Source organism: Podarcis muralis, chromosome 7 (assembly GCF_964188315.1).
Source record: "Podarcis muralis chromosome 7, rPodMur119.hap1.1, whole genome shotgun sequence".
Lineage (NCBI taxonomy): Eukaryota > Metazoa > Chordata > Lepidosauria > Squamata > Lacertidae > Podarcis > Podarcis muralis.
The window spans coordinates 39,686,288-39,703,999 of NC_135661.1; the positions used below are offsets into that span (position 1 = coordinate 39,686,288).

At 42.2% G+C, this 17,712-nt stretch overlaps 1 protein-coding gene across 5 annotated transcripts in view; it reads left to right on the plus strand.

Annotated features, from left to right (window-relative positions):
- The window catches only part of RPGRIP1L (RPGRIP1 like), a 77,416-nt gene that overhangs the window by 22,630 nt on the left and 37,074 nt on the right, over nt 1–17,712 (plus strand). For 3 of the 5 annotated variants that reach the window (XM_077931548.1, XM_077931549.1, XM_077931552.1), the window contains exons 10-17: nt 3,354–3,493; nt 7,284–7,390; nt 7,633–7,683; nt 9,344–9,523; nt 11,007–11,124; nt 12,209–12,661; nt 15,494–15,630; nt 16,865–17,228. In XM_077931548.1, the coding sequence (XP_077787674.1) occupies nt 3,354–3,493; nt 7,284–7,390; nt 7,633–7,683; nt 9,344–9,523; nt 11,007–11,124; nt 12,209–12,661; nt 15,494–15,630; nt 16,865–17,228 (1,550 nt within the window). The remainder of the gene's footprint in view (nt 1–3,353; nt 3,494–7,283; nt 7,391–7,632; nt 7,684–9,343; nt 9,524–11,006; nt 11,125–12,208; nt 12,662–15,493; nt 15,631–16,864; nt 17,229–17,712) is intronic. The other 2 variants (XM_077931550.1, XM_077931551.1) reach the window with 2 other exon arrangements.

Genomic DNA, 17,712 nt, shown 5'->3' on the forward strand with positions numbered 1-17,712 from the left:
AACAGAAGTCAGCTTAAAACATTTTTGCAGTCAGTTTTGGCAATACTTCCCAGCTTTAACTCATTAGCACAACTGCCCCTTTATGCTGGCCAACAGACAGCATTGTCATGATATGATAGCAGATTGCAGTGGGTTGGTAGGCCTCCCCCCCCCCCCCTCTTTTACTTCCAGCTTAGGCCTCAATGTCTCAATTTCCTTTTTTTAAAAAAATGGACCCCACTCAAGAGCAGCACAGGGCGTGACTCTAACTTTTTCAGGTGCCAAAACGCCTTAGGCTGGCACTGTGACTGCACTTCATATTTATGTAAAGACGCTCTGAGGTAATAGTCTGTGTAAATTCTGTCAGCAGTGCTTAATATCACATAAATAAAAAATTAGGAGGCTAAACCTACTGAACATGAAATGAGACAGGGCACTGAATTCATTTTCTGGTGCCGAACAGAAAATTGAAGCAATTACAGTCAATTTGCAGAGGCTTAATGAGGAAACACCTGATCATGGAGTCGGTGGAAGGAGAACCCTCCAGCTGTAGGAGTGCTTTTGTTCAAAAGAGAACACAATTGTCACTGCGTTTTCTCTAAGGGGGAGAGAATAATATCCAATTCCTGGGGAGCAGGGAGAAAAGCTGCTGTGGCTTCAAAGTGCCATGCCCAGTTTAGCTGTCTGACTTGCTGATTTAGGGCATATTCATGCCATGCATTTACAACATTATGACACCATTTCAGGCATCTGGTCCCAGTCATATTATGTTGTGGTGGAAATTCCAGAAGCCACTTTCCATTGACTATAAGACCCCGCATCCCTCTGACCCTCCGTCCATACTAGGAGCACAGTGTGGTGGATGGTCAGCCATTTGTACATTACCCAGATGGCTTCAAAATGCAGCGGGGTGAAGTAAACTCCAAAGACATTCCAGGCAGATTCCAGTGGAATGCAATCCTAACTGCGAAGGAGATGATAGCTGAGCAGTAAATTTCAGAACAATTTTGTATGCCTTTAAAGTCAGCATTATGCGGATTTGGAGAAACTGGAATTCTACATTGCTCTAAGTTTAACCAGAGCCAGATTCTGAGGTTGTTGTTGGAAAATGTACAAATGACCATGAGACTTGAATGTACACAAACTTTTCTGACAAGTGAAAACTATACATAGCTGTATTTAAACAGTGCAGCCTGTAATTGAAATCTCCACACTGCAACCATGATGCGGTAGATGCAGGAGTTGGCCCTTAAGGGTGGAGAAGGCTGTCCTGTCACTAGCCCTAAAATGAAAGAATGATGGTGGTGGTGGTGATGATGATGATGGTGGTGGTGGTGATGATAAGCATTATATTTATTATTGCAATTTATTTAAATTTGTGTCAACTTAACCAGAGCCTTTAGGTGGCTTAAAATATGCAAAACAAATGTATGATTTAAAATATGTAAGTACAGATGCATATCATATAAAAATCTCAGGAACCTACCTCTCCATTATAGAAAACTGTATACAAGAAAACTTCCATACTTAAATCAAAGTAGCAATTCCAATGAACCACATAATACTATTGACAAGAATGAGGTATTGGCTTGAACCCTAATAACTTAACTGCTGTAAGCTAATAAAGATGCTAAAGGCTGGGATGGGTGGGAACAAATGTCTTCACCTAACACAGAAGGCGCAGGCAAGCTCTCTTAAGGAATGCATTCCATTGACAGGGGCTGTCACCCAAAAGACCCCTTCAGTTGTTGCCCTCCCTCCACACTCCCTATAGGTAGGGCACTCTGGGGAGTGCCTTTGTAGATGATCTTAAGGCCAGCATAGTCTTCTTTGGGAAGAGCTAATTTCTTCAGGTATAGGTTAAAGGTAGAAATTTGAATTGGGCCTGGAAATGCATTGGCTTCCAGTTGGATTCATTTTGTGATTTTGCTAATTTACATTGTTTTGAATGCACTTTTGTTGAGCTTTTCATTTGTATTACTATGCTATTCATTGCTTTGTATTAAAAAGCAATATATAAGTAAATCATAACATAGCATTTAAGCATGCAGTCTATTAAAATGTTTTAAAGGAACGAGCATATTTTCCCCGAGCCCATTTATTTATTGGATCCCTCTACGCTGTATTCCATTTCTCCTGAATTCTAGTTTAACTAGGGAGTGTGTATATATATGAATGAATTTGTGGCATGCCCATTTTGCCCATTTGAATATTTCCCTCCTCTTCACGTGTGAAGCCCCTGCAGAACAAAACAAAACAGAAATCTTGAGGCGATCACACACATCAGTGTTCTGGAGGAAGCTAAGTCAAGCCCTCCTCAGAGCTGCATGTCATTCTGGGACTGCTGCCTCCATAATTGCAAGATTCTGTTAACATTGAACCATAGCTGCTACGTTTACTGGAACTTGAGCATTGTGAGACCCCTGTATGGGGTAGTTGTTGTCGTTTGAGATCCCCGTATTAAATGCAAGAACATTAAGTAGAAGAGGGGTTGGTAATAATGTCATTCTATCCTTAGTTCTGTTTTATCTGAAATCAATAAAATATGGTAAAAGAAAAAGTAGTAGTACGCACCATGCATGCAGTTTTTTTAACTGTGAATCATTTGATAAACACTTGTGTTTTCTGGACACACGCCCCTTCCCCCTCCCTCCTAAAGGCCATCTTCTGTTCCTGGTTTCTTACTCATGTTAACAATGCAAGTTTTTGGTTTAAGGGTATAAAGTTGGCTTAAGAGTACAAAGATTTTTACTACATTTCAGAGGGGCTGTTTCATGATAGGAGAACCGCTGTTCTGCTGTAGCCGACATTTCTTTGGGCAGCAACTGCCTTGGGCTTCCTTCGCTTCTCCACCCCCCTTTCCCCTCACTAGGTCTTTAAAAAGGATCAGGTGGGTCACTGCAGGGCTGTACACAAAAAGAGGCTTGAATGTGCAAAGGCTGCCCATGTTCGGAGTCTGTTGCTGAGGTTTCGAGTAGCAGATTCCTCTGGAACAGGCCTCCGGATTCCTTCCCAAGTCCCCACAAACCTTCGCCCGCTGCCAACTCTCCTGGCTCTGGAGCTCTAAATTGAGTCCAGCCCTGTTGCTCATCCCACAAACCCTTTCATGTCCCACGACCGCAGCCTGAGAGAGGCGCCTCGGTTTCAACAGCAGCAGACCAGCATGTGTTTACTTAATTCCTAAGACATGATGACAATGATCTCTGCCACTAAAATCGCTTTCTCCCCGCACTTCCCTCTTTATTATTTTCTGTTAAAGCCTATTTCTGAGTTCCTTACATGCCATATGTTGGTCTTTAATATAATTCTTTTTTGTCCCCCTCCCTCCCTCCCTCTCTCCCCCTCTCTCCATTTTCCCCCTTTTAATTCCTCAGTGCCTTCGGCGTGACCCACGACCAGCAATGGAAGTTAAAGGAGCAGCAGCTGAAGCTGCAGATTGCTCAGCTTGAGGCTGCTTTAAAGTCGGATTTAACAGATAAAAACAACATCTTGGCCAGAATGAAAGCAGAACGAGGTATATTGCTCTGAAGGACATTGCAAGGTGTGCAAGCGAGTTTTCCATTTTTTACTCAGCTGAGAGCTTCGCAGAACATCAGAAGCCGCCTTGGCTCAGGATGCTTTGTCCCCTTAGCCCAGTATTTGTCTTCTGTCTGGAAGCTGCTCTCCAAAGTCTCTGGCAGAGAGAGGGCCTTTCCAATCACCTGCTACCTGATATTTTTACCTGGAGATGCCACGGACTGAACCCAGGAACTTCTGCATGCTGTAGCTTCCCACACTTTGGTATTTTAGGGAAAGGTCCACAGTTCAGTGTTGAGTATCTGCTTTGCATGTTGAGAGTCCCTTCCTGCAGATAGGTTGCATCCGCTTATGAGTTCCATCAGGCAAGCAGATTCTCAAGTCAACTGGGCTGGCAGTGGATGGAGTCATCCCTTCTCTTTCTGCCACTGCCTTCTCTCTCCTTTGGCGTTCACACCAGTGTAGGGGATGGGCTTTAGCTCAGCAATCAATCACCTGCTTTGCATGCAGATTATCTCAAGTTCAATTCCCAGCATCTCTATGTAGAGCATGGAGAAACCCCTGGCCTGAAACCCTGGAAAGCCATTGCAGCGGAAAGTCAGTGTAGATGTTTGTTTATAAAAAATATTTATATCCTGCCCTCATACAATATCCTGCCCTCATACAGCAATAAAATACGTATTTGAGATGGACCAACGGTCTGACTGTATAAAGCAACTTCCTGGCACAACTTGAACTAGGCGCACACACTCCCTCTGGTGGTGTATCTAGATTCCCCTCTCACAAATATGCTTTTGTTTATTTTAAAATGTAAAAGTGTGTTAGAGTGCTAACACACATGTTTTTGCATAACTCATTGCTAGTCCCAAAGGCAAAATGGGGAACTTCTGGCCTTCCAGATGTTGCTGGACTTGAACTTCCATCATCCCTGGCTGTTGACCATGCTGGCAGGGACTGATGGCAGTTGGGAGTCCAACAACATCTGGAAAATGCTAAGGTGAGTTGAGTCAGGCCATTGGCCAGTATTGCCCTGAATTCTGCTTTCAACATTGGCTGAGCAAATAGCCCCTAAGAGCCAATGAACGAAGCATGGAGTTGGTACAATATAAAAGAACAGCAGCCATTAAGCAATGATGCAATGGTACTGCTGGCATTAAGTGACAGTACAGCAGAGGAAACAGACATGTTCTGCCTTGGATCATGAAGGTTTGATTTGGCAATCTTGGCAAGTAGTTTTTCGTAGGCCTATTGTAACCCTCATCTATAAACACTAAAAACACACACCCTTATTTTAAAATCTAATGGATTTAAGGATCACTCTGATTGAATCTGTTTTCTGACTCAGCCACAATAGTACCATTTTCCTTCGTGTTTGTGTCTGAAAAGGACTAGAAACTTTAAAAGAAGCAAAGAAAACTATCCAGATCAGGAATCTGTCCTCTGTGGGCAAAATGGAAGCAGTACGTGAACAGCATATGAGCTGTGGGAAAGATGTCAGGAAGAGTGTTGATAAGCAGTGTGGGTCTTGGAGGCAGATAGTTTCTCCACAGAAGCTGATTTTGCAAATCCCGTTTGTTTCTCCTGTCTCTTTCCTTGGCCTTCAATTTACCATTGGTAGGCTGCCCTTTGAAAAGGCCCATGTGTTCGTTTAGATAACGCAGAACTGTTTTGGTTCCTTGCTTGCTTGCTTGCTTTCCTCCACCCCCACCTCCCTGTTCAATGTGCAGATTAGTTTCAGGTTTTGTGATCCTCTGGGTTAGAACATTTAAAAGCAGTTTAATGTTTAAATTAATTGCAGGCTTAAGAGCCTCTTTATTCCAATTCTTTCCCCCCCTTTTTTTCCTAACATGAATGCGTGGGTCAGCACCCTGTGCATATTGATTACAGATGATGATATTAGCACAAACGGCTTTTGACAGCTGTTTGTTTTACCAGTAGATTATCTTAATCTTTGTTTTCTTAAATCCCCATTCTTTTTATGTGAGCAGGCAAACACTCCGTGCGCACAATACAGAATCTTGTTTAAGTTAGACCAAAGGCACAAGTAGCTATGTTGTTCCATTAGAACAGTCCCACACAGAGTGAAACAGAATATTTCCATCTTTAGGTTGTTACTACAAGCTTCAGGCTGAGGGTCTTATCATGTACAAAAATAGCTTTTCCTCCAGCCTTTGTTTGCTTGCTTGCTTGCTTAATGCTCAACCCCGAAAAAGAGAGGAACTCAAAAGCTTGCGTCATAGTTTCAGGGGTTGGGGTGGAGAGTCTTCAGTGTACTCTTTATTCTTCCTGCTTAAGTTAGATCATTACAGCCCACGTCTTCCCCACAGAAAATGCTTCCAAACAATTACATATATCTGGTCCAGTGTGCTGTATGTGTTAGAGGGTTGGACAAGGACCAGAAGACCAGTGTTCAAATCTCCACTCGGCCATGAGTGCCCTAACATAAAAGACTCTAAAAGATTAAGCAAATGAGTTTTATGTTCTCCTCTGGACTAGAGAATGCATATGTATTCAGTGACAGTCCTGTTCAGAGTAAACCCACTGAAATTAAAGGACATTGCATCCATTAATTTCACTTGGTCTGTTCTGAGTAGAGCTTAAGCTGTACACAATCCTGTGATGACTCTGAAGGAAATGATTTAAATTGAATGTTTGCAGATTGAGTTGACAGTGTATTTATAAGCATATAGTTTGGTGTGTGTGTGTGTGTGTGTGTGTGTGTCTTTTGGGACGGAATGCATAAAATCATCATTAAAAAGACAGGCAATTTTTTTGTTATTGTTCTAAAAACATTTATTGAGAACATTTAACATTAGGGGAAAACAGCAGCCCAAAATAAGCCAAGAACAAAACAAACAACCAGGGTATAGATATGTAGCTGCTTTGTGGGTCTTTGGACTGTAATAAAGAATGTGTGTGTGATATGTAGCTGCTGAGATGTCAGCAGAGAATACTATCCAGTCTACAAGATACAATGTGTAAGAGATCAATAAGCAGATCAATAAAGCATTTATCTCTCTTAGTCAACAATCTACCACAATCTTCCCACCTCACCAACTTATGAACCTAGTTACCCAAACTTGACCTGTCAATAGAAGGTGGGAGCATTTCTATTGTTGTTCATTCTGGGGAGGCAGAATAGAAATCAGGTTTAGGTGAAATAAGGATATGCTGCCGTTTTATTACTTGTCCTCAGCCTATGACATACATCAACATTGACTTTAGTAAACACATTTGAAAGCACATGGCTTATCTTGGGAGACCTCCTTTCCATGTATCTTATAAAATACCTCTACCTCTCTATTTCTATGCCCCTTTTCTGTTAATATTATTACAGTAGTAATAATAAAAGTAAGAACACATGACAGATATATATTTGGCAGTCGAGATATAGCTTGTGGGCAAGCAGTGCCTGCCCTCAGCATGGCACACATTAAAAGTGCTCTCTGGGGTTGCCTAAACGTGCTTGTACACTCACAGCAGGGATTTCCAAATCCAGTGCACCTCTTCATATAGCAGTGAGAAGCCTGCATGGAATCCCTTAGTTTTTACAGGCCCATAGGGTAGGGGTGCTCTCTGCATGGGTAGAATTTTATTGCTGGCTCTCTGAATCCGACTTGATGAATGGGTAAGAAGGGGGAGGGGCAGTTCTTTGTTTTAAATGTATTTAAGTAAAATAGGTTTGAAGACCATGATAGCCGTTTCTAGGGTTCTGCTGCATTTAAACAGAATCTGTAATTTTCTTTCTTTCTTTCTTTCTTTCTTTCTTTCTTTCTTTCTTTCCGGAGACCAAAATGAAAAGCTGGCCCAGGAGAACAATGAGCTGCGGTTGCGCTATCTAGAGCAGAAGCAACAGCTGGATGACTTGAGGAACCGCATGAAGTTTTTCACCAAGGTGAACTTCTTTAGGAAATGATAGAAAGGAGGGGGGGGTGAAGCTTTTCTATATTTCATGCACCACGCAAATGTTCCTTTCTTAAAAGCAAAAGAATTGCAGGGCTATGACAAGAGTTTACTTATTCATGATATCCAGCAAAATGCCATGTTTTAGCGCGAATGCACTGTGTATTCTCGGTGTCTCACTCCATTATTCATTCCCGTCGTACGATGCCATCCTATTGACTGTGTCTGTTTCAGGAGAGTGACATTGACATGGCCGAACTCAGCGAGGCCCTCGTGCTTATCAAGGTAACTTGCAGGAACTGCCGTACGCCGCTTCCCCCCACCCCACCCCACCCCCAGCTCTCCAATCCTCTCTCAACACCTGGTGTTTCAAGAAAGGCTTTTCTTGTGCTGCTCTTGCTAGCTAATGCGTCTTGCTTGTATGAAATGGGTATGTTGCTGTTCAATTTCCGTAAGGCAGGAGACAGAGAAAAGATGGCAGCATAGAACTTTTTAAGGATATGTACATATTTCATTGCAACATCAGAAGTAGATTAACCTTAAGCCTACATGGATTTGCTTTAAAGCTTCTCTCTCTCTCTCTCTCTCTCTCCCTCTCTCTCTCTCTCTCAGAGTGAAAACAGTTGCTTTTCGTGTTATCACATTGCCCCAGTACAGGTCTGATCAAAACAACTTTTTGTTTACAGATTCTGAAGGATATGAAAAATAATTCCGAATGATATAAAAGCAGGTGCAAAGCTAAAACGTTACACTCTGGAAACATAAGCATTTTCTTTTCTCCCCTGTAGCTGAAAACCTGCTAGTTGTTTATTTATAAAAGCACTAGAGGGAAATTTCATTTTTCTCCTTGCACTGCTTTGTCGTTTTTCTGTTTGCAGCGTAACTGCAGTGATGTGAAAGAGAAAAGAAGGAATAGAAAATGATCGGTTTCCTGCCTTAAATAATTTTTAGTCGGTCTCTCCCTCCCCAACCCCCGTGCCTGTAGCATTTGTAGTTTCCGTGAACAATTATAGATTAATAGCACTTTTGTATAGAAAATAGTGCTCTTTCCCCATGCCTTTAGCATAATGAAATTTATATTAAAATGTGTATTTTGGAGCACGCCCTTTAAAGGGTCTGAGAGATCCAAAGGCTGAGTACTCATATGAGGTGCCCTTCTCATTTGGTCCTGTGTCAGTGTCCCAGAGTTTCCTCAGTGCTATTTTTCACTGTTCCATATGGTCCCCATCCCATCTGTAAGACCCATAATTTTAGCTTCCCTGCATTCTCTCCCCACCTTCCCCTGATAAAAATGTGCATACCGTGGTACCTCGGCTTACATATGCTTCAGGTTACAGACTCCGCTAACCCAGAAATATTACCTCAGGTTAAGAACTTTGCTTCAGGATGAGAACAGAAATCGTGCTCCGGCGGCGCAGCAGCAGCAGCAAGGTCCCATTAGCTAAAGTGGTGCTTCAGGTTAAGAACAGTTTCAGGTTAAGTTCGGACCTCCGGAACGAATTAAGTACTTAACCTGAGGTACCACTGTATTAGAGAGTGCTCCTCCAATATTGGTCACAGGGAATTAAACAGGATGAAAGTAGTTTGTAGCACAGATATTTGAACCAGGGACTTCTTGCTTGCTTTTGTACTCAGGCTACAGTATTGTGCCGCCTATCTGGGAGTAAGTTCTGTTACAGCTTAACTTACTATACCAGCTCTTGTTGAAATTAATCCCAATGAACTCATTAGAATGTACTTCTGAGTAAAGGCTGCACAGGCAGTTATTAAATGGATCTGAGTTGCTTTTGTTCCTTTCCACAGAACTGAAACATTTACAAGCTTGGTCTCCAAGCATAGATTTATTTTAATGCCAGAAAATGACAGGTCCATCAGTTTCAATTTCGAATATATATGAATATATATATATGTGCTAATTATAATGCTGTCAACTTTTGTGGCTCAGGTTCGTAGGCAGCAAGCAAGCGGCGACCTCATGTTCTTGGAGAAAGTAGAAGATGACATCCATAAAGACTTGGAACGTTCTATGCGTGAGCTCCAGGCAACCCATGCAGAAACTATTCAAGAACTTGAAAAGACACGCAATATGTTAATTGTACAGCATAAAATTAACAAAGACTATCAGGTATTTAATTCTCCACTGTGCAGTTGACTGCTGGTATCTCTGTCATTATGCGTTTTCCTTTTCCTTTCTGTAGTATCTGATATATTAAGATTAATGAATCTGTGATTTTGCATGATAACCAGGTCTTAATGAGCTGAAGTCTATCAGACTGTGCTATTGCGATGAGTTCTTTATTGTAAGATACGTGTTGTACCACACCAAGAATTCCTCCCACCCTGAAACCAGTCTGTTGCACCTGCTGAAATACAAAAGTCCCCATCAGTATTGGCATTCCGCCGGCTCTTGAAGACAAACATTTCCTTGATCTTATTTGAACCTTCTGCTTTGATTGTAGTTTTAGCTGTTAAAATATTTTAATGGACTTGTTAAACATTTTAATTAGGGGTGTTTTAATGTGCATTTTAATTAGAGGTAGCTGTATTTTTATAATTGGTTTTATTCTTGTTATTTTGCTGTTCGCTTATGTTTTTTGTGAACTGCCTTGGTATTTTTTCTGAAACCTCTACAAAAGTTGCCATGTGATTTTTGCAGAGAGGTTTGGCATCTAGAAGGAACTCTCCCCAAGACCTCAAATTTGTTAAATTAACAAATTGATCTACTGTAGCCAAGTGAAAGGGGGAGCTCCTTTTTAAAGGAAAGAGAGAAAAATAATTAACATAAGACTAAGGCTGTATGGGGCTAACAAGCATAAAATATTTTTTTCTCCTTCCTGAGCCTTGTTTGGATTACATTTTCACTAAGGTTTATACCAGGATAAGATCAGGCATGGACCTTCGTCTCTTGTTTTCCCCTCCCGTTGCTCTCCCCCTTTGCACCATGGGGAGGAATGAACAACCAAATTAAATCTCCTTTACCATGGGCAATAGAACCTCCTTAGTTCGGAGCTCAGTAGAAGAGCATGTGATTTGTATGCAGAAGGCCCCAGGTTCTATTCACACTAGGGCTAGGGGAGATTCCTGTTTGATACCCTAGAGAGTCGTTGCTGGTCAGTGTAGACAGAACTGTGCTAGATGGACCAATGGGTCTGACTCAGTATAAGGCAGCTTTCTATACTGAGCCTTGCTGAATTCAGGACATGTTTCTGAGGAGAACTGGTTAGAGTAATTGTCACAGAATCAGTGAACTTTTGAGTGCTGTGTCTCTCAGTCCACATCTCCTTGCAGTGAGTGGAATTGGGAGAAGAAATCAGGGGCCTGCTTTTGGTCTCTTCCCACCCTTGCCCCCACTGCCAGAGAATTAATACCATGGAAGATATTATCTGAACAACAAATACATCCTGTCCCATCACACCCCATAATAATAATAATAATAAATAAATAAAAATTGTTTATACCCCGCCCTTCCCGGTTCAGAAAACCAGGCTCAGAGCAGCTAACAACAAATTTAAAACACTTAATTGTAATACAACCTTCCACACAAACGTTACACGAATAAGGGCCCCAATAAGAGTGTGTGTGCTTTACTCGGTCCTTTACATCATCAGGCAGAAGTGGAATCTGTGACACAGAAGATGGAGGCTCTGAGGCAGGATTACGAGGCAAAACTGGAACAATATGTCCATCTTCTTGATGTTAGGGCTGCACGTATCCGGAAACTGGAAGGTATGCTGGTCAGGACTCTGGTTTCAATAGCAGGAAATATCTTGGGTCTGATTTGTATCTGGTTGATAGATTAGGAGAGTGGAAAAGTGTCAGTTTGAGATCAGGTTCTAGGTGCAGTCCTGAACACTTGCTTCATCATTAGTTAGCTGAAATCCGCAGGGGGTTAAAAGTAATATTCTCTGGGATTGACCGGGTCAAGTCCCTGGCATCTCTAGTTCAAAAAAGGAGTCTGCAGGCGATGTGAAAGAACTCTGCCCAAGCCAATGTTAGTTGGAGCTTGATAGCCTGACCAGGTTTTAGACATCTTCCTGTGCTCCTGTTCTTGAGGGCTGCTTTCCTCTGGCCGGCATCCAGAACAAAAGGGAGGACACCATCCAGTGCTGGGCTCCAGTCAAAGATGAATGGGGCAAAGGAGAATGTTCTCACTGGGAGAGGCCCAGCCAGAGCTGGAAGAAACCAACCACATGAAAGGAAGAAAAGCTTCACACAGGCAGATTTTGGAAAGAGCATTACAGGATCCTTGTGCAGGCACCCTAATAGGTCTTTGTAGGGACTCCAGTTATAAAGGAGTTAGACAAGCATATTTCAGCGCTAGTTGCGTTTTGTATATAGGCTTAATCCTTTATTTCCTCATGTGTTGTTTAAGAGTGGGATCATGATTGTTTCGCTAGCATTTGTATTTGTGCACAGCTTCAGCTAAGCAGACCTCTCCTTTCTCCAGTCATCACAAATGACACCATGAGGCTCTTTTCCCCACTGTATTACAGGGGCACCAAAGCTGAGAGAGAATGGCTCACTCAGGTCCACAATGTGACTTATGGTTAAGGTGGAATTAAAAGTACAAATATCCCAAGACAAAGTGCACTGCTGTTCACTTTACATTCTGCTTCAGATCAGCTGAATGTAGCATTATTTGCTCCTATAGGTTTATAGAGTGGGACCAGATTTTTAATATTACCAGTGATTCTGGTTGTAATGTGCATATATCACAGGGCAGGTAGCCAGTGAAATTGTCAAAAGCAGCAGAGAGGACATTAATGCCAACAAACAGAGTCATATCTACTTCTTATTGTTTGCATTCCAGCCCAGCTGAAGGATATTGCTTATGGTACCAAACAGTACAAATTCAAACCAGAAATCATGCCAGATGATCCGGTTGATGTGTTTGATGAAACTGCTCACCTAGAAAGAGGAGAAAACTTGTTTGAAATTCACATCAGCAGAGTAATATTTTCTGCAGAAGCTGCCAAGTCTTTCGGTGATCAGGAGCCCACGACTTTCTGTACCTATGCATTCTATGATTTCGAATTACAGACAACTCCAGTCGTTCGTGGCCTTAGCCCAGCCTATAATTTTACTTCTCAGTATCTCATAAGGGTGGATGACTTCTTTTTGCAATACATGCAGAAAAACTCTTCCACGCTTGAGATCCACCATGCCTATGGCTTGGACTTTGAGACAGCAGCAGCCTGCCAGCTGAGATTCCATGAAATATTGGAGAAGAATGGCAGAATCTACAGCTCAGCCATGTTAGTTGGTGAGTCTTGGTAATGTATGTTGCAGTGTTGAGCTTCCTTGAGTGGCAGCTGGTACTCATTGGGATTGGCAGGGCGGGAAGCAGGAAGTAGGCGGAGCCAGAGCCTATTTTAGCTTTGTTCTCCTTCTGCCTTCCTGCTGAGTTCTACAAAGGCAGCTCTGAGATTAAGGAGGAGGAAGCTGACAGGCAGGGCCACCCCCTGGCCCAGTTGCAAATAAAAAAGCAAGCAGATGGGTGCTGACTGAGGTCAGACTGCGGCTGGTGGTGCAGTGCCTCATACATACTTATAACCCAGCCTGCACCGGCTGCAGTTGTGTATTTGTTTGCAATTTTAGGTACGATGCATTAGAAAGAAATACACACACTCAGAAAGTAGAGTGTGGTAGGAAATACGATTTTCTGAATCAGGAATGGGGAACCTGTGGCCCTCCAGTTGTTGCTAGATTTGAGCACCCATAGGGACGCGGGTGGCACTGTGGGTTAAACCACAGAGCCTAGGGCTTGCTGATCAGAAGGTCGGTGGTTCGAATCCCCGCGACGGGGTGAGCTCCCGTTGCTCGATCCCAGCTCCTGCCAACCTCGCAGTTCGAAAGCATGTCAAAGTGCAAGTAGATAAATAGGTACCGCTCTGGTGGGAAGGTAAACAGCGTTTCCGTGCGCAGCTCTGGTTCACCAGAAGCAGCTTAGTCATGCTGGCCACGTGACCTGGAAGCTGTACACCAGCTCCCTCGGCCAATAAGCGAGATGAGTGCCCCAAACCCAGAGTCGGCCACGACTAGACCTAATGGTCAGGGGTCTCTTTACCTTTACCTTTAATCTCTGACCATTGGTCATGCTGTCTGCAGCTGATGGGGAATTGGAGTCAAGTTCCCCATCTCTGGACAACATCCACTTTTCAGTTCTGTGATCTGACTGTTTTTTCACATCAGAAAGGAAAGACTCAGTAACTGCAAACTTGTTTAGTTACATTTCTGTGAATTTCAATAAAACTAATTCATGAATTAGTGTCACTTCACATATTATGTGGCAACAAATGCCTGCTTGGATACACATAGTGAGGATTGTGTATTTTGATGTAAGCCCTGGAAATTCCAGTTCAAACCACCAACAATGTATATAAGTTTACAGGTGGCCTGAATCAGATAGCTTAATGTATGTATTTTTATGTTTTCTTACATTTGTATCTGCTCTTAACTCTGCTGTGGAGTCCAAGGTGATGTACTTGTGGTTCCTAGACCATTACTCATGCAAGTACTGATCAGACCCGGACCTGCTTAGTCAGGTGGTGGCTTTAGGTGCCTTCAGACCATACCTTTGGACCTTATAAATAAATTCCTTTGTTAGTAGATCAAGAACCAGTTGTCATGCATATTGGTAGATCTGAGGTCACCGCAAAATGCAGTATAATTGAGACATCAAAAAAAGATAAACAGATGTTTCTGCTTGTTAATTATGGATTGAGCAATATTTATGTCAGAACATTAAAGGTGCAGGCATAGATTTGTTTCAATAATTACCATAAAAATATCAAATTCCCATTGTGGTCTACATATTTATTGGCTATTGATGGGTCATGATGGATTTTCTTCCAACTAAAGCTGCACTAAAAAAAAAAAAAAGCATTAAAAATATTATCTAATCGAAAGCATGACTCCCATTACCAGTAAATCAGGATTGGACTTTTACGTTCACTATCGAAAATGAGTTCCTCCTGCTACTGGTATATTGATTTAAAGGGAACTATGCAGGCATAAACTCATAATCTTAGCTGCAGCTCTTTGCAAACAATTGCTTTGACCAAAGGAATCAGAAATCAGAAATTGGTCTTGCTTATAGCTACCCAGAAGGTGTGGTGTGGAGCAGTTTTCACTTCATGTCTAAACACCATTAAGAAAGGGGCTACCCAGCTTTTCCAAATAAGGATTTCCATAACCTTGGCACCAAAAGAGATGTCATCTCTTGGACATCCATGAATCTCTCTGTTGAACATAAAACAGTGTGCTCCCATTATTACACTGATAACTTTTGCAGATACAGCACTACTAATTTCTAACTGGGGTTGTTGGACTTGTGGCCCTCAAGTTGTTGTTGTATTCCCATCTGCTATAGCCAGCGTGGTCAATGGTCAGGGCTGATGGGAGTTATAGACCAGCAACATCTGAAGTGCCACAGATTCCCCATCCTGCTCTAAATCATGGTTAAGCAAGACATACGTCCTGCTTCCAGTGCTGGAGCAAAAGGATAAGGGGTGATCCAAAAACTGCCTTTGTATACTGAACAACAGATCGTAACAGTGTCAAGCTTTGAATGAAATTAGGATCGCAAACCATATTGAGCGAGTTCGTTGACTGCACGAGCCGAATCAAAAAGATCGCTGTTTTTATTATTCTGCGCCAGAATGGTGATCATTTTGAGACAGTGTGTTTGGAGTTCTGGTGTCCCAACCCACTTTCTCTACTTTTATTAAACATCTTATTCAATAAAATAATACAGTGCCACATCTCCCTCTGCAAAGGTTACTTGACACTCCACCTGAGTTTTTCAAAGTTTATTGTTACTGACAGAATTTGTTGTGAATGTATGATTTTCTGTGCTTTAGTGATGTGTTTTATTAATACTGGATAAATTGTTCTCTTGATCTCTGGATCGTTCTATGCACAAAATGAAGGGCGGGCATGTTTGCATTTGTTGACAGAATTGGATTTGGATAAGAGAGGTCTGGAATTAGGCTTTTGGCTTTGCTGTGATGGTAGATGGAGATCTTCATAAGCCTGAAAGTTGGAACACTTGACTCTCTAACTTTGTGTGATGTATCACATGTTTTATGTTTAGGAGTTGGACGAAGTGTCCGAAACTATGGCACTGTGGAATACTGGGTCCGGTTAAGAGTTCCCATGGACCAGGCAATCAGGCTGTATAAAGAGCGGGCAAAAGCCCTTGGATACATAACGACAAATCTAAAGGACCAGGCAAGCTCAAGAATCTAGATTTGTTTTATTAACATTATCGTTGTGGCCATAATTTTGTTTTACTTCATGTAACTGTATGTTGTATCATTTTGTTTATATGTCTTTGCTCCATATGGGTGTGTTCCTATTGAATTTCTGGTTTTGCCTTAAATGCTTTGCCAAGATGTGAACTCATAGATCCGCTCACACGTGTCCCAGGTGATCCTCCAGATTTATCATCCTAGCCAATAATCCATGCATCCATTGGTTATAGGAAGATTCAGTAGTATAGCTCCATCCTATGCTAGCAGCCCCCAAATCATGGACACTGAGATGAGACCATGGGAAGAAAGTATAACAGTGTTTAGACACATTGATGGAGGATAATGCTATCAATGAGTACTACCCATGATGGCCGTGTTCTGCCTCCACTATCGGAGGCAATATGTCTTTGAATTTCAGTTGCTGGGAATCACAAGTGGGGAGAATGCTATTGTGTACAGGTTCTTCTAGTGGGCGGAATTCCCATAGGCATCTGGCTGGCCACTGTGAGAGCTGAGTACTAGGACAAGGTGGGCCCTTGGCCCAATCCAGCAAGGATCTTCTTAGGTTCTTGCAACAAAGAATAACAAAGTTTATGGTGGGTCACCGGTTTTCCTAGTGGAATTAGCAGGAATAAGGAGGAGGAGAAAGGGACTTCAGAACCATTAAGGAACAAGCCACAATATTCTTTTTATAGATGTCCTTCGTTTAAAACAAGGACTGCCAACTTCTGGAGTTTGCAGGACTAGTTTATTCTTGAATAAGCTGCTTTCATGACATCATCAGTCCCAGCAGGAAGATTCCTGCTTCCAGCTTGAGAAAGTGACTAGGAGGAATGCATTGTTCTGCACATCAGATAATGAGGGTGCCATAGTAGAAGCTGTGACCCACACTCATTAATTCTTAGAATATACCGTCTCAAATTTGTTTGTGCCATTTTTATTATGCCCTCCTTCCAAGGAACTCCAGGCAGTGTACATGGCTTCCCCTTTTTAACCTAACAACAATCATGTGAAGTAGGTTAGGCTCCGAGTGGCTGGATCAGCCCACAACCTTCATGGCTGATTAGGGATCTTTGAACATGCCTCTCCCCAGTCCTAGCCCAGTACATCAGAGTTAATGCCAGTTCGATCTTTGTGTGCATTTCAGCTTGCCAGTATGTCTATAAGTCTCTCTTCACCTAATTAGCTTTTCCTCCCTCCTGTTAAAACAGCCAGTGCTCAGTCCTGCCCAAGTCAACACTTCAGCAGATGGAAACTTAAATGAGCTTCACATTACAATAAAATGTTGTAGCAACCTACAGTGCCGAAAGAGAAACCTCCAGCCAAATCCTTATGTTGTCTACAAGTTCTTTGATTTTGCGGATCACGATACCGCCATCATTCCTAGCAGCAACCACCCGGAGTTTGCCGATCATATGTGCTTCCCAGTGCCAATGAATGCAGACCTCAATTGCTACCTAAAATCTGAATCCTTGAGTCTGTATGTTTTTGATGACAATGAAACAGAAGATGGGGTTTATCTAGGAAAAGCAAACGTGCCTTTAATTTCATTAGCACACGACAGATATATCGCTGGTAAGAACCTGCCCTTTTGCTAAACTATAAAATTAGCTGGTATATTTAAATTTAAACTGTTATATTTTGTTGAAATACCAAGCTCAGCTTGGTCGTTGCTTCCCTGCTAGCTTTTAATACCAGCATCATGTCCACATTGCAGCTGTTGTACCTTTTAAATCTTTTGAATCTTTTAAATAACTTTCAAAAAAAACTCACTCTGGCTTTCTCTCTGCCCAACCTCTTCTGAAACGAACAACAGTTGTTCAAGAGCCCCTGCACAGGTCCCATTCATTCCCATGTAGGAGAACTTCTAAATGTGTGGTCCCCTAAGGCCTCTGTCATACTTAACTTGGAAGTAATTTCCATTGAAAAAAAAGATGGGGTTTACTTCCAAGTGCATACGTGTATGGGTGGGATCTTGGTGAAAATTGGTTCCACTCCTCCATGCTAACTGATTTACCAGTGTAGTACATTGCTGTTATGATAGCAAAGGCCCTACTGT